The sequence below is a fragment of the Callorhinus ursinus genome, unplaced genomic scaffold (assembly GCF_003265705.2).
Source record: "Callorhinus ursinus isolate GAN/ISIS: 27379988/994484 unplaced genomic scaffold, GSC_fseal_2.0 scaffold13, whole genome shotgun sequence".
Lineage (NCBI taxonomy): Eukaryota > Metazoa > Chordata > Mammalia > Carnivora > Otariidae > Callorhinus > Callorhinus ursinus.
The window spans coordinates 40,375,475-40,399,190 of NW_027397075.1; the positions used below are offsets into that span (position 1 = coordinate 40,375,475).

General features: G+C 43.4%; 1 protein-coding gene and 1 long non-coding RNA gene across 10 annotated transcripts in view; one reads left to right on the forward strand and one right to left on the reverse strand.

Moving 5' to 3' along the window:
- The window catches only part of TSEN15 (tRNA splicing endonuclease subunit 15), a 109,243-nt gene that overhangs the window by 18,810 nt on the left and 66,717 nt on the right, over positions 1–23,716 (reverse strand). Inside the window, exons 5-6 of one of the 5 annotated variants that reach the window (XM_073900117.1) lie at positions 6,838–6,913; positions 2,546–3,469 (exon numbers count right to left, since the gene is read on the reverse strand). In XM_073900117.1, coding sequence (XP_073756218.1) covers positions 3,355–3,469; positions 6,838–6,913 — 191 coding nt within the window. In that variant the 3' untranslated portion in view covers positions 2,546–3,354. Of the gene's footprint in view, positions 1–2,545; positions 3,470–6,606; positions 6,629–6,837; positions 6,914–23,716 lie in introns of those variants that run through there. The other 4 variants (XM_073900119.1, XM_073900116.1, XM_073900120.1 and 1 more) reach the window with 4 other exon arrangements.
- LOC112828764 (uncharacterized) overlaps positions 9,233–23,716 on the forward strand; it is a 41,999-nt gene continuing 27,515 nt past the window's right edge. For 4 of the 5 annotated variants that reach the window (XR_012380552.1, XR_012380553.1, XR_012380555.1 and 1 more), the window contains exon 1: positions 9,233–9,275. This is a non-coding gene — a long non-coding RNA (uncharacterized lncRNA). Of the gene's footprint in view, positions 9,276–16,188; positions 16,331–23,716 lie in introns of all 5 variants that reach the window. The other variant, XR_012380556.1, reaches the window with a different exon arrangement.

Consider the following 23,716-nt stretch of genomic DNA (forward strand, 5'->3'; position numbering starts at 1 on the left):
TGAGGAGGAGCCATGAGGGAACAGAAGAAGCGGGGAGGCCAGGGAAGGAGAGTGTTGCCAGAAGGAAGGGATAGTCAGCTGTATCAAATGCTAAGGATGGGCAAGCAGGAGGAGGGGTAAGGGGCCACCGACTTCAGTCAAGGCATGTGGAGGAATAAGGAATGAGAGATGGGTTGTTTTTTTTTTTTTTTTAAAGATTTTATTTATTTGACAGAGAGAGAGACAGCGAGAGAGGGAACACAAGCAGGGGGAGTGGGAGAGGGAGAAGCAGGCCTCCCGCCGAGCCACCCAGGCGCCCCGAGAGATGGTTCTTGTAAGGAGTTGGTAATGTGGGGAGAGACACAAGACAGTAACCAGAGGGAAGCAACAGTGCCCATAGTTCCGGGTAAAGGAACCAACCCCCCCCGCCCCCCCCCAACTCCTTTATCCGGAGAGAGTGGCGTCCCCTGGAGGATGAAAAGGGAAGGCTCTATGAGGCAGGCAGAGGGAAGAGTTGGAGGCCAGTGGGAATGAAGAAATTGAAAACCCAAGAGGAGAAGGATCATTTATGGCAATGATGCCCAGGTGACAGAGGAGAGAACCAGGCAGAGAGCAGTGGAGGCCGATGAGCCTGTGTGGGACTGAGGTGGGCTTCCCTTGAATCAGAGTGAACATTCAGGAGCCAGGACCCAAACCAGGCAACTCTCAGCTTCTGTTCAAGTGACCAAACTGGTGATGATTAAGTTATAAATATAGTTGGAAAGCAGATTTTCCAAGGGGCGGTGTGCTGGCTTTGGAGTTCTGCAAAGCCCCATTAGCAGGCACCAGATCATGTGGGCCTCACACATTATTGGGGCAGGAGGCTGCCAACTGGATGGGATTTGAGGGGTGGCCGAAGGCCCATCACCCTGGGAATATCTCCCAAGGGTTCTTCCTTAATGACAGGTGGTGTGATGAAGTGAACAGACAGTTCGAGATCTGGGGACCGCAGACGAGTTTACTGTCCATCCCCTCTGTCACGTATACTTTTTGACAGTTTGACTTGTTTCAGTGAACATTTATCAAATACCCACAGGGTGAAAAGGGCACTGTTTTCTGTACAGCCCACGACATTTCATTTGATCCAGAATCTATTTGGAGAAGGGGCTGGAATATTCTGGGGCTGTGCCTGCAATAATATACCACAGTTCTTGTGTGCCTGGGTCAGAGAAAGGCCTCCCTGAAAAACATAAGCCTTTAGGAAGAACAAAGGTGCAATCTTCAGTCTGATCATTTCCTTTCCCTCTCTGTACTCTCTTTCCATTGCCCCATGACTTGATCAGAAAGTCCGTGTCTTCTGACCCCTTCTGCCCCACCCAGTCCCGCCCTGGTGCTGCTGACCACAACAGCAAACTGTCCCCGGGTCAGCAGGTCTCAGATGTGCATGCAACACTCCAAACTGGGGCTTCACAGAGACCACAGCCGTCTTCCAGGGGATCCGGCAGCTGCTCAGGGTCGGGCAGCTCAGAGTGCATTAATCAAATGTTGTTATTCCCCACCGCTCTGCTTGCTGTGTCAGTTAGATCTGGGACAAGCTGTTGGTCAGAGGGTTTTCTCCCCGGTGCCTGTTTGTAGACACTCATCTTTCCAATTTATCCTTCAGGCAACACTTTGTAGGACAAGAGCGGCATCCCCCGTTTCCCTCACAGCTTTAGGAGCTCTGGGGCTTTGCACAAATGTGTACCAAGTGGAGAGACTCCAGCCAAGAGAGAAGAGAGGGAAGGAAAATTGCAACGGCAGGGCAAGCTGAAAGGTGCAGGGCCATTAATTACAGCTCAGTGGGATCGGGGAAGGAAACAGCAACTCAGAGGGGAGCTCCAGAGCAAAAGCAAACAGGAAGGTTTTAATGAGAAAGTCCCTGAGAGGAAATGACTCAATGGTTTGGAAAGAGTGGGCTCCAGCAGGGCTGGAGGCAACACGTAGATAGCCCCATCCAGAGGGAAGGAGGGGAGTCAGCCCGGGGAGGGGAGGGGCACCTCGGAGGGGCGGGACTTTCTTTTTGGCGCCAAGACAAAGCAGCTCGCCTCACTGTTCACTCAGGGTTTTGCCCCACATGCCCCTGGAATGGGGGCTGGAGAAGGGAGTCTCAGGGCTGTTCCATCTACTGCAAGGTTGAGAAAAGCATCTTGACTGTCCATATGGGAGGGGAGGTTGAGATTGCGAGGTCAGGGATCTGTTTGGAGAAGGGGCTAGGATATCCTGGGGCCGCGCTGCAATGAGGGGCGCACAACAGCATTTCCAGGACCTGGAACAGAGAACGGCCTCCCTAAAAAAAAAATGCCGATAGAAGAACCAGGACCATCACGTGATAGATTTGGTGTGTGCATCACAGAGAGAAGCATTTTCTGATTCAAAAATCCCAGGGCATGGCATACAAGAAAACTTTTTTCTGCTTTCTGAATTTTGGTACTTGGAATGCCTTAAAATGGTATAAAATGCAATCAGACTGATCATAAATGTAAAAAATGGATTTATTACAAATTATAACATTGTACTAAATTGGAAGTGTCCTGGAGAATCTGGCATGAATGCACACTTTTTGTTTGTTTTAAAGATTTTATTTATTTATTTGACAGAGAGAGACACAGCGAGAGAGGGAACACAAGCGGGGGGAGTGGGAGAGGGAGATGCAGGCCTCCTGCGGAGCAGGGTGCCCGATGCAGGGAACACAAGTGGGGGGAGTGGGAGAGGGAGAAGCAGGCCTCCTGCGGAGCAGGGTGCCTGTTGCGGGGCTCGATCCCAGGACCCTGAGATCATGACCTGAGCTGAAGGCAGATGCTTAACAACTGAGCCACCCAGGAGCCCCTGCACTCTGTGTTTTGAACTGAAGCCTATCTGAGCAGAGCTAAGGAAAAAAACTCTTTATATATCATGAATTTGTTAGTTTCTTCATGAATCAGGAGTTGGGGGGAAGGGAAGAGGGAGAACAACTTCCCTTCTGCAGCGTGGGGGTGTGGACGGAGAGGCTAATGTCCCTCTGGATACTGGGGCCAGGGACCTAGACTTGAGCCCTTGCTCTTCACCGTCCTAGTTGTGTCCCAGGCAAATCTCGGGTCCCTGATTTGCAAAGCCAGGACAGGACTGAGCCCACCAGGGGGCTGTGAGAATTCCAGCCATTCCACTGGGCACCTAGTCCAGTATCTGGCATGGCTGGGGCGTGTATAAATATCAGCTCCTTGCCTCCCTCCACCCCACCTCCGCGATGCATGGAAGGATGCCCCAGCTTTGGAAGGGGCCTGTCTCTGAAAACACCTTGCAATGTAGCAGACATCTGGGGACTCCTTCAGAAGCACTCCTTCTCTCAGGCAAGATGGTGAGGAGAGAACACGGCGCAAGTCATGCTGTCGGCTGCCCGGTGCCCACCACAAACCAGCAATGGCCTGGGCTTCTCACTGGCTGGAAAACAGCACAGAGAGGAAGCAGCAGAGAGTCTGGGAGGAAACAAAGTCTCCTGTTCAATGAGGGGCAATAAAAGGGGGGGAATGTGAACCCAACGGAACTGCAGAGTGCCCCTGGGGCATTCTATCTGACCCTCGGAGCAGCCTGCCCAGAAAGAATGTGCGAACCTCAATTAAGTTACAAATGATCACGAGGAACTTGCAGCCTTCACTGATCCAGCAGGCAGCTCTTTTCAGCAACTTAAAAGGGCATTTAAAAGCCACTCACCAAGGCGCTCCTACAAGGGGGGGTGGGGGAGGACTTGTCATTTCCACCCAAACCCAGCTTTCGGTGCTGTCACTTCTGCATACCCGGACTTTTTCTAAAAAGGTCTTGTCTTTGAAATTTCATCATTTACACCACTTGCTTCAATGATTCTGAACTTGGCATGCTGCTCCATGATTTTGCTTCTTTCTGAATCACATGCTTTTACCTACATTACTTAGTGGGGCTTGGAGTCCAGCCTCAGAATGAGGTTGCCAATGCCTCCCCTTCCTTTCCCAAGGCTAGCCAGTGACACATGTTGTCAGAAACTTTCTCTTCCTCCCAGTCTCTTTTTCTAATTCTAGATAATCCTTGAAGAAAGATCCCAGGCTGGGCCATGACTACCTAAGAGTTGAAAACAATTGAGATGACTACCTATTTGGGCATCTACTCTATGCCAGGTATGATGGGGGGGGTTCCAAGGTGAGGACCCCTAGCTTCTACCCTAAAGGGCCTTGCTGCCTATAGGGGAACAATATATAGGGTCAGTGGGGAGACCAACTGCTACAGGCTATGAGTAGAGGCAGACTGGCACAACACAAACAGGTCACTGTTCTTTTATTCATTCAAGACATATTTGTTGAGTATCTACTATGTGCTAGAAACTTTTTGATACTCTGGGGATACCATAGGAACAAGAATGTGGGGTCTGAGGTCAGATAGCACTGAATCAAAGCCCTGCCTCTGATGCAAATAATTGTGTTTTAGGCAAGTTTCTTTTTTTTTATATGTCTTTTTAAAATTATTTATTTATTTATTTGAGAGCGCGTGCGAGAGAGAGCATGAGCGAGGGGAAGGGGCTGAGGGAGAGGGAGAAGTAGGCTCCCTGTGGAGGAAAGAGCCCAAAGCAGGACTCAATCCTAGGACCCCAAGATCATGACCTGAGCCGAAGGCAGACGCTTAACCGACTGAGCTGCCCAGGTGCCCCTTATGCAAGTTTCTTAAACTAAGCTCACTGAGTTCCAGATTTCTCGTCTTAAAAATGGAATCACAATAACAATAATATTATTTATAGAGTTCTTAAGAAATTGAGAAGCAGTTATGGTAGATACTCAATAAATGTTGGTGACTGTTCTAGAAGAGATGAATAAATACGTCTAATGTTTAGATATGCGAGTGGGGGAGGTAAAGACAATTAGTTTGATTTCTTTCTGGATATGAGAAAATGCACAAGGGGGAGAGATGAAGCTGTCTACAGACAGAGGCGGGATTCCACACCCACCTGTGCTTGCAGCCGTGTTTCCTCAAGGATTCACAGATTTTCTAAGAGCATGTTTTAATTTTTTATTTTCAAATTAAGTGTTGATTATTTCATATAGATATATGCATACATATGTATACATAATACATATATATTCTTACAAGCTTATATATTTCAAGTTATCTAAATGTCGAATCCAATCACTGAGTGATTTCAGCCACATTTGTGTTTGTGATCACGTTAATGCCAAGTGAAGTTGCTTTATTTATTTTCCCCTAATGAGGAGAGAATAGAGGTTGGGTTAATGTATAAATGCGTTCGTATTTGCTGAAAGCTGAAAGAAAGCTGAAAGAAAGCAGCCAGGCACATTTTATCGGAAGGATGGAAGGTTTAGAAGTAGTTTGAATTGAGGAAAGCCGAGCATGAGAGGTTGTCCGTGCCTGGCCGGTGGTGATGTCAATGGGCTGATGTGGAAAGAGCCTGGGTTTGGACAGTGTACCACATTGCATGATGAAGAGAGATAGGGTTTTAGCAAAACAATCTCATGTCACATTTCATTCCTATTATTAATTTTAATTTTACTGGTTTTGTACATTTTACTGGTTTTTTGGTGTTTGAATCAGAAATTTGTTTTAGTGTTTATTAAGCATTAAAGTAAAATGGATTAATACTGGGTGTTTTATTGTACAAGTTTAAATGGATAAAGAAGATGTGGTATATATATATACAATGGAATATTATGCAGCCATCAAAAGGAACGAAATCTTGCCATTTGCAACAACGTGGATGGAACTAGAGGGTATTATGCTAAGCGAAATAAGTCAATCAGAGAAAGACATGTATCATATGATCTCACTGATCTGAGGAATTCTTAATCTCAGGAAACAAACTGAGGATTGGTGGAGTGGGAGGGGGTGGGAGGGAGGGAGGGGGTGGCTGGGTGATAGACATTGGGAAGGATATGTGCTATGGTGGGCGCTGTGAATTGCGTAAGACTGATGAGTCACAGACCTGTACCTCTGAAACAAATAATACATTATATGTTAAAAAAAAAAGAGAGAGAGAGAGAAGCTAGTAGGAAGGGAAAAATGAAGGGGGGGATATCGGAGGGGGAGACGAACCACGAGAGACGATGGACTCTGAGAAACCAACTGAGGGTTTTAGAGGGGAGGGGGCGGGGGGATGGGTTAGCCCTATGATGGGTATTAAGGAGGGCACGTTCTGCATGGAGCACTGGGTGTTATACGCAAACAATGAATCATGGAACACTACATCAAAAACTAATGATGTAATATATGGTGACTAACATAATAAAATAAAATTTAAAAAATAACATATTAATAAAAATAATTTAAGCCTAACCAAGAACTCTGCTAGATGTCTTCAAGGCAGGGCATGTCCCAGGTACAAGAGCGGGCTGCTGGAACTCCAGCCTGGGTGTGGGGGAAGGGCTGACGGGAAATGCCACTTTTCCAGGATACGGCTTGTGGCCACAGATTCCTGGGAACTATAAGCAGGTTCCAGGAAGTGTGATCACAGAGGAGTTTGGAAGCGTTCAAAAGAGCACGTGTTACTGAGAACAGATCTTCTTTTCCCAACTTTCTCCTGCTTAACCTCCTGGCTCACAGAGACCGTGATCATGTCCTATTGCTTCTCTCAACTTGATTCACTTATTCAACAAGCAGCCAATCTTCCATGTGTCAGCTCCTGCACTAGCAGAGGGATAAGCATGAGCATGATGGGCTCAGTCCTTGCCCCCAAGGAACCAGCACTGGCGTGGACCATTGTATTTCAACTCTACTCTCAACTTTGCACCCTTTTGCACAGACTAGCTCTTTAGAATCCTGCACAGAATTCTCACCCCGACTTTTTGCAAACAAACCATCAAGCTTCCTTTGATTTGTTCAGCCATATACCTGGAAGGGGACATGGATCCGGTGTGCCATTTTCTCCAGACATTTTCTCGGTTCTGTCTGATTCTAGGCCAGGAACCTGCAAAAAGCGAGAACTCTGGAATTAGGGAGCCATGGATTGGGAGGGTGCAGTGCCTCACAGCGGTGGATCAGTCTTTCCAAGGGATTTCGGGCAAGAGCAAGTGTTAGGGAGCATTAGTAGAGGCAGCGCGTAAGAGGGCATGATTGGATAGGAAGCTGGGCATTTCCTGATAAAGCAAGTAGGTCTTCTTTTCTTTCTTTCTTTTTTTAAGATTTTATTTATTTATTTGACAGAGAGAGACACAGCGAGAGAGGGAACACAAGCAGGGGGAGTGGGAGAGGGAGAAGCAGGCTTCCTGCCAAGCAGGGAACCTGAGGTGGGGCTTGATCCCAGGATCCTGGGATCCTGACCTGAGCTGAAGACAGGTGCTTAACCAGCTGAGCCACCCAGGCATCCCCAGGTCTTATTTTCTAGGGTAAGGTAAGCTAGCTGAAGTTTAGTTGGGGGATTGTAATGGTGTTAAGTTTCCTTGACAAGTGCTTCCTGTAACTGCAGGCTGACTTAGGTTCAGATTTGTGATGTGGGCAGGGCCAGTGAGGTGGCCTCCATTTCATGGGTCCCGATATACTCATTAGTTTTACCACATCTTAGGTTGAGTTCTTTAGAAGCAGAGTCTGAGGCAAAGTTCTGGGGACATGTGATTTATTGATTTAATCAGGAAAAACTTGGAACTGAAGAAGGGAAGCAGAAAAGTGAAGGGAAGAGTGGAGCAAGGCTATGGTCTCAAAAAAAGCCAGACTTGATCCACAGAAGACTCTGGGGCATAAGTGGTATCACAGATATATTCCCACCACGAGGCGTGAGGGCCAGACTTCTGCAGGTTGGGAAGGTGTGTGAGTGTGTGTGTGTGTGTGTGTGTGTGTGTGTGTACGTGTTGTGGAAGCATGACCTCATAGCTGGGGCATCTCCCATCAACTGTAAGGGTACTGTCTAGAGAAAAGGGATGCTGTGAGCTGTTAGCATACTGCTGCTGTAGGATGGATGCACCAGTCCAGTAACAGGGATCTGGGTGGGACACCAAATGAATCCATCACACAAAGGTTCAAATGCAGGGTTCACCATCACAAGTTAGCATGCCCATTATATGAGGTGATTGGGAAAAGAACCTGGTACAGTAACTGTCCTTTCTTCTCCCTTCAGGCATTAAGAGGCAGAAGTTCTTGACAGATGGGGCCAATCCAAAAATCTACCTGATTCATACTCTGGCTTGGGGAGAAAATAAACCCATCACTGAAACCTTTTTCCTCTGCACCTCCATCCCCAACCACATGGAGGAATCCAACCTGCACCTGGTCTCCTGCCCACCCAGGGCCTTGGCTGTTGTCATTGCCCCTAAAGAATTAGTGTCTTTCCTGTCTACAAATCAGCCCTTTTGATACCTTTGAGCAGTGAAGTGTTTTGCAAACTGTAGTCCATTAAGCTCTAGGTTAATGGAAGTTAGGGAATGAAGGTTGTGGAAGGCAGAATACTGTCACGCCTAAGGATGTCCACACCCTAATTCCTGGAACCTATGACTGTGTTGCCTTACATGGCAAATGGAATGTTGCAGATGTGCCTAAGAGTACAGACCTTGAGATGAGGAGATTATCCTTGATTATCCAAGTGGGTCTAATCTAACACATGAGTCCTTATGTTGAGCATTTCCTTGGCTGTGGTCCAAGAGAGATAAGACAGAAGAAGAAGGAGGAAATGTTCAAAGTTTGAGAGGGATTCAACCCATCACTGCAGACATTGAAGATAAGAGAAGAGCCCAGGAGCCAAGGAATTCAGGCAGCCTGTAGAAGCTGGGAATGGCCCTCAGCCATCAAGGAAATGGAAATCTCACTCCTGTAACCACAAGGAATTCAATTCTACCAAGAATGGGAATGACTAGGAAGTAGATAGATCCTCTCACTGAACCTAGAGAAGGGAACACGGCCATGCTGACAACTTCATCTTATCCTGGTGAGACCCACATCAAACTTCTGATCTACAGACTATATAATAATACCTTTGTGTTGTTTAAGCTGTTAAGTTTGTGATAATTTGTTACAGCAACAATAGAAAACTAATACGGAGGTCTTGATCAAATTAATTTGGGAAATGGTGCTATAGATTACAGAACAGCCTACCCATCTTGTTATGAGAGAATCATAGTAAAAACAAAACCGATAACAAAACATTAATTGAATCAAATAGCGGATTACTTGTTCACTACAAAGGCAGAGGCTGACGCTATCCTGATTCATAATTCTGTGTTCTGATAGCATCACATGTTGTGTGCAAATAGAGGGCTGCTGCAGACCCACAGCATCACGTTCCGTTGTCATAGTTACTCTCTGAAAAAAAAGATGCCCTGACAAAGACCAGATTGGCTGCGGTAAGTGGTGGGAAGGTACCCTGAGGGTGGCCAGATGCTTCTACATTCATGTCAGAGACATTTTTCTGAAATTTGTATTCATCAGCTCTGCCCTCAATGGAAACATGGTCATTTACATTTAGAAAACAGGAAGCCTATATTAATGATGGATGCTTTCTAATGAGAATTTGTCCTTCCATCCTAACACTTGGGGAAACAAATACCAACAAAAACAAGGTTTTGAAATGTATTTTGCCTCAAATTAAGCACAACTACTAACAACTTCTTGTACTACATTTTCTACCCTTCTCGAACTCAATCCTTACACTCCAGCTACATTGGGCTTCCTGTTTGAATACACCAAGCTTATCCCTCTGCAGGGACTTTATACCTGCTCTTCCCTCAGCCTGGATTGCCCTTCCTCCAGATGTTTGCATGCTTTACTCCCTACCTCCGTTCATTCAGGCCTCTGCTCAAATGTTCCCACCTCAAAGAGGTCTTCCCTAAGTACTTTATCTTAAAAGAGACACTCTCTCCAATATTGTCAGTGTCCTTTCTAACTTTGTAGTTCCTAATGGCATTTCTGTATTTGAGTAGCTGGTCATTGTCTTCCTACCAGAGTGTAACCTACATGAAAGCCAGGACCTTGCCTCTTATTCACTGTGTATCCCCAGTTTCTGGCTCATGGTGAGTACCCAAGGAGGTTCAACATTTGTTGACTGTATGAAGGAATTTCTTGGTGTCTTGGTTCTCCACTGCCATGCTAACTCTCTAGCACTCAAATACTAGCTACCCAACCTTGCCCAATTTCTTCCAAACCCAAGTTCTTCCCCTAGTCCAATGCAGATGGTATGGAAGATTGTATATTTCAAAGATAGTCACCATAATGTATATCCCATTTCACGTGCCCCTCTTATAAATTGATGTCGATACTTCTTTGAGGAGTGTGTCTATGTTCTCTCCTCTTGAATCTAGGCTGGTCTGTGACTATTATGGGACTACAATTGGACACCATGTGACTTCTAAGGCTAGGTGTGTAGCCACTTTCTTTCAACCTTCATGCTAGGGTGATTTGGTGAAACATACTTATCTTCAGGAATAGTGCTTAGAAAAGTGTGTGTGTGTGTGTGTGTATATATATATATATATATATATATATCTATATCTATCTCAAGATTTTCCTATTATCACAATTCAGAATTCACTTAGATTTAGCCACTCTGAAGATTAATAAGTTACCCAGGACAGCTGGATTAATGAGCTTCACCCCAATGTCTGTCTTCTCAGTCCTAGTCCCATGCCAGTCCCTGGTGGTAGTTCCTTTCCCAGCAGCCCTTGTCAGACGAAAGACAGGTTCTGTGCATCTCCAGTCAAACTCACCTCTGCAGCTGGGGCAACCTCTCCTAAAGCTGCTCAGCTGCTTCTGCCAACCAGTACTTACTCAAGGCAGGGGCAAGTCCCAGGCCCCATTACCTCACTGGGCTGTTGCTGGCCCAATTTGGGGGTGGGTATTTAGTCACAGTGGGGTGAGTAACAAACTTGTGGTCAGAACCCCTCAAATGCAGTTAAGCATTGAGTCTGGAAAATAAGATGGAGATGGAAATATATGCAAAAAAATCCAATGTCTATGGCTCGGGGGAGAAAACAGGGAGACTGGCTGGGTAGGGCACATAGAATGGGTCAGCATGATGGTAATAGTTATGATCCTGAGGTCTGGTTTCAGGTGGGCCTGAGTTCTAAATCTGACTCTACAAGTCCCTCAGCCTCTCTAAGCCTCAGTTTCCTTAGCTGTGAAGTGGAACTAGGACTAGAACTGTCCTCATAGGGATGTCATATGGACAAAACAAATGGTGCATGTGCAAGTGAGCTGAAAACTGGCACACAGGAAGCCCTCAGTGAACAGGAGCCCTTGTCTTTCACAGACACAGATCCACAAGGCCGTAAGGGTCTATGCAGTAATTTATGGAGCCAGAGTGGGGAGCTCTGAAATGGGCGAGGCCATCACATTGCCTCAGGGATGCTGGGGAAGAGTCTTGGGCCTTTTATAGTCCTTTTCCCCCTCGTGCCAGGACTTCCACCACCCCCTCTGCAGTTGCCACCCCTGGATGACTTTTGAGCCACTAAAAAGTGTGGGCCCCTGGGACTAACACCCTGGGAAAACACTGCCTCCATCCTCTCCCCTAGCTCATGTGAAGGTTGGCTGAAGGGCCAACTCACAACACTTAACATAAACACCAGAAAATCCACTTAATGCCCTTGGTTTCCCACGAACTAGTGGTGGAACAGTGGCATTTGCACAAAACGGCTTGTACTAAAATAGGCAGCTTGAAATATTCCTGGCAGATGGGGCTAAATATAGACACAGTGACAGATTGGCCCCATAGCTCTTCCCCTGAGCGTTAAGAACGTGCTGGAGCAAGAAGCTTCTCTTTTCCGGAAGACTGTGGCAACAGCCCCAGGATCTCACCCTGCCAGGGAGCTGCGAAGGTGTAGAGAAGGGAGGTAGCTCTGAGAGCGAACACCAGCCCCATGGTAAGAGGTTCCCACATGCCACAAGTGCTGGGATGAAGAAAAGGGTACAGATATGGTCTGATGAACCAGAATTTATTTATTAGACCTTCTGAAGGATCAACTACTCCTCCAAGAGGTGTCTTTCATGAGCAAAAATTTGCTGAATGAAAGAAGAAGCAGGGGTGCCTGGGTGGCTCAGTTGGTTAAGCGACTGCCTTCGGCTCAGGTCATGATCCTGGAGTCCCAGGATCGAGTCCCGCATCGGGCTCCCTGCTCAGCAGGGAGTCTGCTTCTCCCTCTGACCCTCCCCCCTCTCATGTGCTCTCTCTCTCTCTCAAATAAATAAATAAAATCTTTAAAAAAAAAAAAAGGAAGAAAGAAGAAGCAGTATAATACAATGGTTAAGAGTGGAGGTTTGGGGGTTCACAGTGCTCAGGCTTGAACCCTGGTTTTGCTCCTTACTAGCTATAGGAGCTTGGCCAATTTTCTTAACCTTCTGGTGCCTCAGTTTTTTGTTTTTTTTTTTAATCTGCAGAATGGGATAATAATACTCTCTATCTCATGTCAAGATTAAATAACCTAATGTATGTAAAGGCCATGCACAAAGTCTGGTACCAAGTAACTGCTGTGTGGATGGGAGCCATTTTATTCAGCAGACTAGGAAGGAGAGAGAGGTACCTAAAATGGCCGAAGAGTGTTAAGGTTTGGAGGTGTTAAGAAACAAAGCTCAACTGAGTAAATTTTAAAGATCTTACTGGCTTTATTCAAGGATTCATGAAATAGGCAACATCCCATCTAGCAGATAGGAAGGAGCTCCAAGGAGCTGTACAAAATGAAAGGTGCTTACAGGCAGAAGGGAGCAGGACTAGTTAGCAAAATGGTTGTGGTCAGGTCGCCTTTCTTTTTACTTTTGTTCCTTTCTGTTGCAAAACTTAATGTGTATCATCAAAACAGCTTCTTAAGGGGAATGATTAAGAACCAGTGCTCCACAATGGCACCTCCTTAAGTTTTTCAAAATTGTCAATGCCCAGATGTTCAAAAATAATAATTGGAAGTATCATCTGCAGCTTGGTTACCATTTCACCCAATTTAAAAAAAAAATTATTTTATTTTTTAAAAAATTTTTTTTAAAGATTTTATTTATTTATTTGAGAGAGAGAGTGAGCGAGAGCATGGGAGACAGTCAGAGGGAGAGGGAGAAGCAGACTCCCTGCCAAGCAGGGAGCCCGATGCGGGGCTCAATCCCAGGACCCTGAGATCATGACTTGAGCAGAAAGCAGCCACTTAACTGACTGAGCCACCCAGGTGCCCCCCCAAAAATATATTTTAAGGTCACCTTTCTTTAGGGGATGGCAGGGAACTATCAGGCAGATTAGCCCACTCATGCTGACTGGGTAATTCCAGATTGAGTGGTTTAAGATTCCATTCTGGGGAGAGGCTAATTAAGTAGTAATTCTGGGTTTGGTGATGTGGGGCTTAGCATAAGTGACTCCATTTTGAGCCTACTGTCTCTTTTTAACAGAGGAATACTTTGGATAAGAATGACAGCAGAATTAAAAATAAAGTCAGGTTGCAAATTCTTTTAATAGTTTCTATATCCACTGAGATTATATTTGGAATGGGCATTACTATAAATAGCTACCCAGTGGAAAGTGATCACTCAGTGGGTAAGGTGTTGGTGTGTGAGAGACTGGCTTCCATGGGAGAGAGGAGATGTTGAGAAAGGGCTCCGTCATCATCTTAAAAGGGAAGGTAAACCTCTCTCTTCATAACTGATAAGGACTGGGACTTTGAACATTGTGAAATTTGCTAACTGACTTCCATACAAACATTTAAAAACCAGGAGGATTTTCTCTTAGACTGTAATGACAGCATATGCCAGTCTGTGGCAGGTGAAAGTAAGGGGCCTAGAAGATGGTCCTGTGTTCTGGTTCTGTTTCTGCTGCATGTTGGGCTCTGTTGTAGCTATGCGCCTGGTTTCTCTCTATCCAATTTTGTTCACTTCAAAATCTGGAGTTAGAATTTCTCAGTACTTTTTCCTCTGTGTGCTGCTAGGACCATGTCTCACAGGCCAAGAGAAATGTTGGCTTTTGAATTGTCCTTGCAAGAGTAGAATACTCCCAACAGCCTAAGTACTCCCCCCTGGAGTTAGAGGATTCTTTTCTAGAGGGTTTTCTCAGTGGGGGATTATAGTAACAACCACCTCTGCAGGAGAATTATGGGACTATATTCAGGGCTCTGGATCCAGAAATAATAGGCCAGTGCATGTTCTCATGGTACAGACTTACCTATATCCTTACATCCTATATTAGTTAAAGTAGGCTAACTGCAGGGGCAGACAAGCCCCAACATTTCAGAGGCTTAGAAGAGTGGAAACTTATTTCTCTCAAACAAAGCCCATTGGCATTGAGATGGGGAAGAGTAAGCATGGGATTTCTTTGCTCCATACAGTTCTTAGCAGGCTAACAGAGGCCCTGCAATTTTCAACTTGTGGTTTTCAAGCTTGCTTGGGTGTCATTATCCAGCTAACAGAGAAGGTGCATGGAGAACCATGGTGGGACGTTCTCATGGGTCAAGCCTAGAAGAGGTGTATACTGCATTACTTCCACTCACATTCCCTTGACTAGAACATAGTCACATGACCATATAGCCTGCAAAGGAGGCTGAGAAGCGCAGTCTATCTGTGTGCCCATGGAGGAGAGGAAGATCAGGAAATGTTGGTGATCGGTGAGCACTGTGTCACACTTCTTAAAGCCAATTCAAAAGACCAAGAGACCTTTTGAAGCAACATTTTGAAGAAATCATAGAACTTTGTTTTCTAATTCTCTGTGGTGTTTTCACTCAATTTTTGAATTAGATTTCTTAAATAATTCCTTCTAATCTACATCTCTTCCTAGTAAGTCATTTTTTAAAAGATTTATTATTTTTATTTTAGAGAGAGAGAGAGAGAGAGCATGTGTGCAAGAGAGGGAGAGCAGGGGTAGATGCAGAGGGAAAGGAAGAGAGAGAATCTCCAGCAAACTCTGCACTGAGCATGGAGCCTGACTTGGGGCTCAATCTTATGACCCTAAGATCAATCAAGTGTCGGATGCTTAACTGACCAGGCACCCCTATTAAGTCTTACAGTCAAAGAACATCCCAGCTTCCCTACAATAAAAGTGGAGCTGATCTGTCTCTCACAGTCTAAGTTTCCTTGTGAGCGGCATGGTGAATGAGTACCTTCTTTGAAGAAGAAAACACTGCTATTCTTTAAAAGAAAGCTTGTTTCCCTCAATGTAAGACTCAGAGTATTGCACATGGCATCATTGCTGGGGTTTTAGTAGAAACTGCTATGAATATTCCTGCAATGCTGTTTGAACCTGTTGTATCAATAGGCTGCCAAAGAGCCTAGTAGACAAAGGAAAAAAAGAAAAGGAGAGAACACTTTCATTTACAAGAGGCCCAGTCCCATAATGACCATGTAATAGGCTCCACAGGGTTTACCTAGGACCTGCCAGATGCTTTCCTCATTCATACTAAAGTAAGTGACATGCACAAATATCATGACATTTTTATGTTCAGAGAATTCTCTTACCTTTATGATCATTTATAAAGCCATTAAAATTTCTCCAATATTAATGAAACTAAATCATACTTCTAAGGCTTTAAAGCCCTATCACAAAACTCCATTATGGTTGAAAATTGCAATAATATTGTTGAATGTACAGTCTACTGCTATAGTAAGATATGTATATAATAAAATTTAATAGACACTCTACCCTGTGCATACTTCTATTTGACACCTCTTACACTCTACTACATTTAAGTTTCTCACTAAATTTTTTTATATAGACGAATAGTTCTAAAACTTTTTTGTGCTTCATAATCACACAGAGAGTTTGTGGAAGCCCCTGGAAACTACCCTGGACCTGCTGAATATGAGGGGTGAGATTGGGGCAGATGTATTTTTAACCAGTTTGCCAGGTGGTTCTGATGCACACCAAAGCTGGAGAAAAATGCCTGGTGTGTCTTAACACTTCCAACATCTGGCATATAGTAGGCACTAAATACATATTTAGTGGATGGAGGAATGAGTGGATGAACCCAATAAAATAGTACTCTTACAAAGAAATTTGTTACCGAGTCTAAAGCAATAAAATAAAAATTCATTGAGAATTTACTGCCACAAACATTAAACACAAAAGTAAGAAATAATTTGATTCCTGGGAATGATGCACTAATAATTCAACTTCATTTGTACAATCCTTGTTTGCCATGTTTCACTGATATCAAGTATTCAGATTACTCCTAGAATGCCAAAGTCGTAGATGGATAATAGGGCCATCAGGAAAGGCTATTTCACACTTAAAGAGGGACACAAGAATTAGAGTACTTTTGATGAAAACACAGCATCTTAATAACACAAAACTCTTCATCCTTCCAGTGTTCTAGATACCTCTGGCTGAACTTTTTATCAAGTGTCGAGAACAATTTCAAGATCATCCACTTGATGAGAATTTCCAATTAAATGACAGATACTTTACTAAGACTTAGGCTTCCCCAAAGCAAGTTGGGTCATGAGAATGGTAAGTTTTCAGAAAGCTGACAAATACTTTCCTGTATATAATATCCTCCCACTTTTCCTCCTCCCTCTCTGGACACTCCTCTTTCTTTTCAGGCTCATTGTCCTCTACTCAGCCATTAAGAGTTAAATTCCTCAAAGTTTTGACCTAGGCACTCTCCTCCTCCCATTCTCTAGGGCATATTATCTATTCCTACAGCTTTAATTATAACGTATTTATACATGGTCCCCAAATTGGTGTTTCCAGCCCAGACCTCTCCTCTGAGCTCCAGTTCGTTACACAGACCTTATAGGAACAGTCTACAAAACTTAGGCCTAACTTTAAATGAGTAAAAGAAAAAAATCAGTCAATCTATTTTGCACTGATTAAGCATATAGACATGTAAAGTATCTAATATGCCAGATACACATGAAACATATCATATGCCAAGCACTCAATAAATATTATACACCGGGTTTTTTTTTTCTTTCTGATTTTGTTGTATAATATAGCCCTCCAAAGCAGGATAAACATAAAAGTTCAAAGCTACCTCAGGTGTACATCCGAGGAGATAGTGTCAATCATGCATAAGATGGAATGATATTTGGCTGGGATCCTGACCACCCCATCTTGGACCAGCCACCCACCTCTCTCAGGTTCAGGAAGGAAACCTGTATGTAGGAGAAAACCATTCTGTTTATTACTCTGAAGTTTTAGCCCCACCTTGCCCTCTCCACTCGGGAATTAACCCCCAATGAGCTACACAGGGTTGAGCTACACAGGGCCACCTGATGTCAGTGGGATTCCTTTGCCTGGAGAAGGAAGCCAAATAGCCAGGATCAAAATCAAGCACAGTGGCCTATTTCCTCAAGACCTACATGTAATCTTGGTTCTCGAGTGCCTACCAATTTTATGACTAGAAAATGCAAGGAAGGATAAATCCAAAGGAAAACATATGGGGAGAGGGAGAGTCTCCACTTGTGGCCAAAAGCATGGGTACCCCTTACATCTCCCACCCTTTGCCCTGAATCTATCTCAGTATTCCCATTGGCATTGACCCATTTCAGATCTCCTCCAGATGGTGGGGATGAGTTTTGCACTTGCCCAAGAGAATAGGGGGTGCCTTTTATTTTGTAATGTCTTTATTCATCCAACAAATATTTGTGTGTGACCAATATGTGTTAGGCACCACTAAAGGTGTCAGAAACACAGCAGTGATGAAAAATGACAAAAATCCCTGCCATCATGGCACCTATATATTCTAGCATATAAGTAAAATATATACTAGATCAGATGATGGTAAGTCCTATGGAGAAAAATAAAACAGGGAGGGTGGACAGGGAGTGTAAGCTATTACAACAACCTAAGCAAGAGATGATGGTGTTCAAAAATGGTAGTTGGAGATTTTAATACTCCACTCTCAATAATTGATAGAACAATTAGACAGAAAATCAGCAAGCATATAGAAAATGTAAATAACACTTGACCTCGCTGGTATTTATAAAACATTCCACCCAATGACAGCAGAACAGACATTCTTTTCAAACACACATGGAACATTCTCCAGAATGGACCGTATGTTAGACTGTATGTTAGGACATAAAACAAGTTTCAATAAATTTAAAAGGTTTGAAATAATACAAAGTGTGTTCTCTAGCTATGCAATTAAATTAGAAATCAACAACAGAAGGAAATTGGGGGGTAGTTAGCAAATACTTGGAAATTAAAGAAAACTCTTTTTAATAACTCATTTGTCAAACAAAAACACCAGAAGGAAATTTTAAAAATATTTTGAGCTGAATGAAAATGAAAAGTCAACATATAAAGATTTATGGGATGTAGTTAATGCAGTGATTAGAGGGAAATATATAGCTATAAATGCCTACATTATAACAGAATAAAGATCTTGAATCAATTACTTAAACATCCACCATAAGAAACTAGAAATAGAGGGATTAACTAAATCCAAATATTTAGAAAACAGTGAAGTAGAAAACAGAAAAATAATAGAAAAAAATGAATGAAACCAAAAATTGGTTCTTTGAAAAGATCAACAAAATTGATAAATCTTTGGCTAGACTGACCAAGAAATAGGATGAGAAGACAAGAATTATCAAAAATCAGAAAAACAGAGGAACAATTTTTAACACCATCCCTACAAAAAAATGAAAGGATTATAAGTGACTATGATGAACCACTTTGTATCAAATCAGACAATTTATGTGAAATGGACAAATTTCTAGAAAGAGACAAAGTACCTAAACTAACTCAAGAAGGAATAGAAAATCTGAATAGAATATTAAAAACTGAATTAGTAATTTAAAATCTTCCCACATATACATATATATCTATACATATCTTTACATATACATATAGATATATAATGGAATATTAGTCATCAAAAAAGGAAATTTTGCCATTTGCAATGACGTGGATGGAACTAGAGAGTATTATGCTAAGTGAAATAAGTCAGTCAGAGAAAGACAAATACCATATGACTTCACTTATGAGGAATTTAAGAAACAAAACAGATGAACACAGGGGAAGGGAAGGAAAAATAAAATAAGAGGAAAACAGAGAGGGAGACAAACCGTAAGAGACTCTCAACTATAGGAAACAAACTGAGGGTTGTTGGAAGGGAAGTGGATGATGGGCATTAAGGGGGATGGCACGTGATGTAATGAGCACTGGGTGTTATATGCAACTTATGAATTACTAAATTCTACCCCTGAAACTAATAATACAGTATATGTTAACTAAATTGAATTTAAATAAAAATTTTTTAAAAATCTTCCTACAATGACAAAGTTAGGTCGAAATGGATTCGTTGGTAAATTCTACAAAATATTTTTAAAAAGAAATAATTCTAATGATTTACAAATACTGAAAACAGAGGATAAGAAAACACTTCCAAACACATACTATGAGCCTGGTTTACCCTGATATAAAAGTCAGGCAAAGATATTTCAAGCAAAGAAGCCCACAGACCACTATCTCTCATGAAAATAGATGCAAAAATCCTTAGAAATTTAACAAAGTGAGTCCAGAAACGTATAAAAAGAATTATAAACCCTCACCAAGTAGAATTTATATAAGGTTGGCTTAGCGTTCAAAAATCAATTCATGTACTATGCCACATTAATAGAATAAAGGACAAAACCCACAGGATCATCTCTGTAGGTGCAGAAAAAGCGATAGATCAACGTATTGATAAAAACAATAACTGTGCTTTTTTTCCCCCACCATGGATGTTACTGCAGATCTCTGTTTCTTAGGAAATTCTGGGAAAATATAAAGAGAATATTTGCATTCAAATACCATGAAGACCCTTGGCATGAAGGCCCCCAGCTCTATCACTGGGGTCCTCAGACGTGAAGCTGAGTAAGCTAGCACTCAAAATGCAGTATGTTCTCCTTGGACTCTGATATGAGTCTCTTGACTGAAGTCCAGAAGGTGGCTCTGATTGAAGGAGGCTGAAACAATGTTTGCAGGAGGACTGCAGAGTCCTCTGAAAGGGGGAAGGGGGGTGAGGAAAGATACATTACTTTTTATAAATCATGACAGGGTAACTCAGTCGGTCCAGGGCATCTCACTCACAGCCAAATCCCCATCTAGGCCCCCAAGTCCTTGGGGCCTTATATGATTTGTCCCCCATGACCTCTCAGGCCTCATTCCTTAATATTTCCCCCCTCTCTCTCCTCCAGCCACACCGTCCTCCTCGGTATTCCCTTAACCCACCAACATGCCCTGCCTCAGGGCATCTGCATCGGCTGTTTCCCCTCCTTGGAATGTTCTGACCCCCAATATCCATTAACCTAAACTCTCTCACTTTCTTCAGGATTTGACTCAAAAAACCACCATTTCAGTAGAACTTCTCTGCTGACCCCATTTAAAACTGTATTCCTGTAACTCCTCCAGTCTCCCTTCCCTGCTTTATTTTTGTAATACTATTTACCATCAACTGACATACGAGGCATTTTCCTTTATCTTTTTAATCGTCTATCTTTAGTGGATAATCTGTCTAGAGACTGTCTTTAGAATCTTTAGAATATAAGAATATATTCTTAACCCTTTAGAATGCAAGTTCCACGAGGGCAGATATTTTTGCCCTGTTGATTCATAGCCATTCACCCAGAGTCTGTGACAGTATCTGTCATTCAACAGGCCCTCAATAAGTACCTGTTGCAAGAATGAGCAGTAGACAAGCAGAGGACAGAAAGCAGTGGTGCTCAAGCCAGGGCACTTACACTGTTGCCCTAGAGGCCCTTTGACCTGAGTCACTTTCTACACCCAGGGAGCTCTGCTTGCTCACACCCCCATGCCAACCCCCTCAGCAACACCTCACATCTCATGCCAGTGTGTTTCAATAAGTGACTCCGATCTCCAATCCTCTGGAGACCAGACAATATTTTCACCTTATCTTAACATCTTGTGAAAGCTCAGTCTTGAAACAAGTTGGTTAAGAGCACCTCCTGGGAGTCACACCATTCACTCAACTCCTGCTATGCTGATGGTTTTTGTTTTTGTTTTATACTTTGTCTTTAGAATTGTGCTCTGTTCTTTTGCCTTTCTGACTGAAAGAATGAAGTGTCTCTCACTTGCCATCTTTTAAGAATCCAGCAACCAAAAGCATGACAACTGTATTTTTTAAACCCATGTGTTAGCAGGAGAATGGTTTTCTTGTCTCCTTATGGCATTGCGTTGCCCCACGTGCTCCCATAGTTGTGGTGTTTACAACTACACCCAGCCTGACAGCTCACTGTGTAACAGCCCTGATATGGATCCGGGGCCTGCTGGGGGACCACCTACAATGTCAAGCTCTTTGCCTACCCCACAGACTCCTAGAGTGTGTAAAAATCTTTGGAGACTGCTTTCCCATTAATTTTTTTTTTAAGGCAAGAAAAAGAAAAATAGAACAATCCTAATGTAAAATCCTACAAACCCTATCTCCGTCCCATCAGCAACATGCAGCTTTTTATCTTTTCATTTGCTGCATACACTACCCCCCCACCCCGCCACATGTTCATTTTTTCGCTTGCTTGTTCGGAGCTAGTTTCCAGTCCCAAATGTTGGAGTTCGATTCTACATTCAATTTATTAGTGTCACTGCAGAAGGCACACATCTTCCTGAGCTCATTCATCATTCCTCCTCCTCTCTCTGCCTTGCGTTAAATATGCAAGGTCTCATTACAGGCAGAGCTGGTTTGGTCTGCAAAAGGAAATAAAGGAAAGATCGCAGGAATACAATGTTAAGACAGTCTGCCTTGGACTCAGTCGTTCATTTTCCATGTAGCCAGAAAATTTGTAGTAAGTTACTCACTAATTTGTGAAGGTCCCCATTAGTAAGTTAGTAACTAATTTGTGGAGGTGCTTCACAAATGCTAAGATACAAAACTCTTTACCTTCAAGGAATTTCCTGGCAGGTAGGGAACATGAGAGAGAGATGAAAGAAACAGATAATAGGCACCCGAGTGCATCGGGGATTCCAGAGAGCGTAAGATCACTTCAGCTGGTCTAGTGAGAGGAGGTCTCATGGAGACAGTGGTTTGGTGGTGGCATTTGAACTGGGACTTGCAGGATAAATAAGGCTTTGAAAGACAGAGAAAGGGGGGCGACTTGGTGGCTCAGTTGGTTAAGCGTCTGTCTTTGGCTCAGGTCATGAAGCCTGGGTCCTGGGATTGAGCCCTGCTTCGGGCTCCCTGCTCAGCGGGGAGCCTGCTTCTCCCTCTGCCTCTGCTCCCCCTGTTTGTGCTCTCTCGCTCTCTCTCTCTGTCAAATAAATAAGTAAAATCTTAAAAAGAAAAAAGAAAAACAGAGAAAGGAAGGAAAAGGAGAAAGAGTTTTAAGAGGAGGGAGTAGTATGAACAAAACCATGGAAGCAGAAAGGCTTAAATTGTGTTTGAGAATGATAAAGTTAATTTGTATATGGGGACCCAAAAAAGGAGGCCATTCCAGTGGCCCTGCCCACATCACCAATCTAAACCTAAGTCAGCCTGCACTTAAGGGAAACACCTGTCAAGGAAACCTAACATACACCAATCACCAAAACTGAGTCGGAACTCAGTTTTAGCTAGCTTACCTTGCCCTAGAAAAGAAAACCTGGTGGCCTTATCAGGGAATCTCCGAACTCCTAGCCAATCATGCCCTGTTTCTGAGTCACCTCTTCTAATGCTCTGTAACACCTGCTCTTGCCCAAAATCTCTTGGGAAGAGTGTCCCACTGCTTATGAGGCATTGCATGACCCCATCCATGGACCATGGACTGTTTTCCCTCGGATAAAGGACATCCAACTCATTCCTAAGTTGTTTTTGTCTTGTCATTTGGCAAGGACAGGACATCATCAAGACCAGAGGCTACTTCATTTGAAGTACCCAGAAAACAGCAACAACATAGATTCCCGCATCTCACCCAGAGAGTCTGCAGGAATGCTCTTCCCGCTTCTCTCTGTAGGACTAGCTCCTTTTCATCCTTTGACTCTCAGGTTCTATGTCACCTCCTCAAAAGAGACTTTCTCTGACCATCTGCAAGTGGACTCCTTCCTGCCAATGTTCTCTCTCTCTCAGTGTCCCTTCTTTTAAGTCATAACATGTATCAGAGTTTAGAGTCATTATGTTGATACATTTACTTGCCTGTCTCTAACAGTTGCATCTAAAGTTTCTTTTTTTTTTTTAAGGATTTTATTTATTTATTTGAGAGAGACCACGAGCAGGTAGAGGGGGAGAGGGAGAAGCAGACTCCTCACTGAGCAGGGAGCCCGATGTGGGACTCGATCCCAGAACCCTGGGATCATGACCTGAGCCAAAGGCAGATGCTTAAGTGACTGTGCCACCCAGCACCCACATCTAAAGTTTCTGATGACAGAGACCATATCTGTTTGCTTGATGCCTGGAAAATAGTAGGAGCTTAATTAATATTCATTGGTTGAATGAATGAAAAGCCAGGGCTGCATCATGACTTTCACAATCCTTAGGTACTTTTGCTTTCATTGGCTCATTCCTCCATAGAATATATTTCAAATTATGTTTTATAACTGTGTTGGTATAAATATGAATATAATCCAAGTTGGAAAATATTTTTTGCTGTTCTGATTTGAAAGAAATGAAAATATTTCCATGTAGATGAAAATATTTTATGGACCCCAAAAAGTACTGTGGGCCTCCTGTGCCCAATGGATAAGTCAACCCTGTGAACAGCGGAGCATTTTTTTTAAAGATTTTATTTATTTATTTGACAGAGAGATAGAACACAAGTAGGCAAAGTGGCAGGCAGACGGCGAAGGAGAAGCAGACTCCCCACTGAGCAGGGAGCTCCACACAGGGCTTGATCCCAGGACTCTGGGATCATGACCTGAGCCAAAGGCAGACGCTCAACCAACTGAGCCACCCAGGTGCCCCTAGCAGAGCATTTTTAA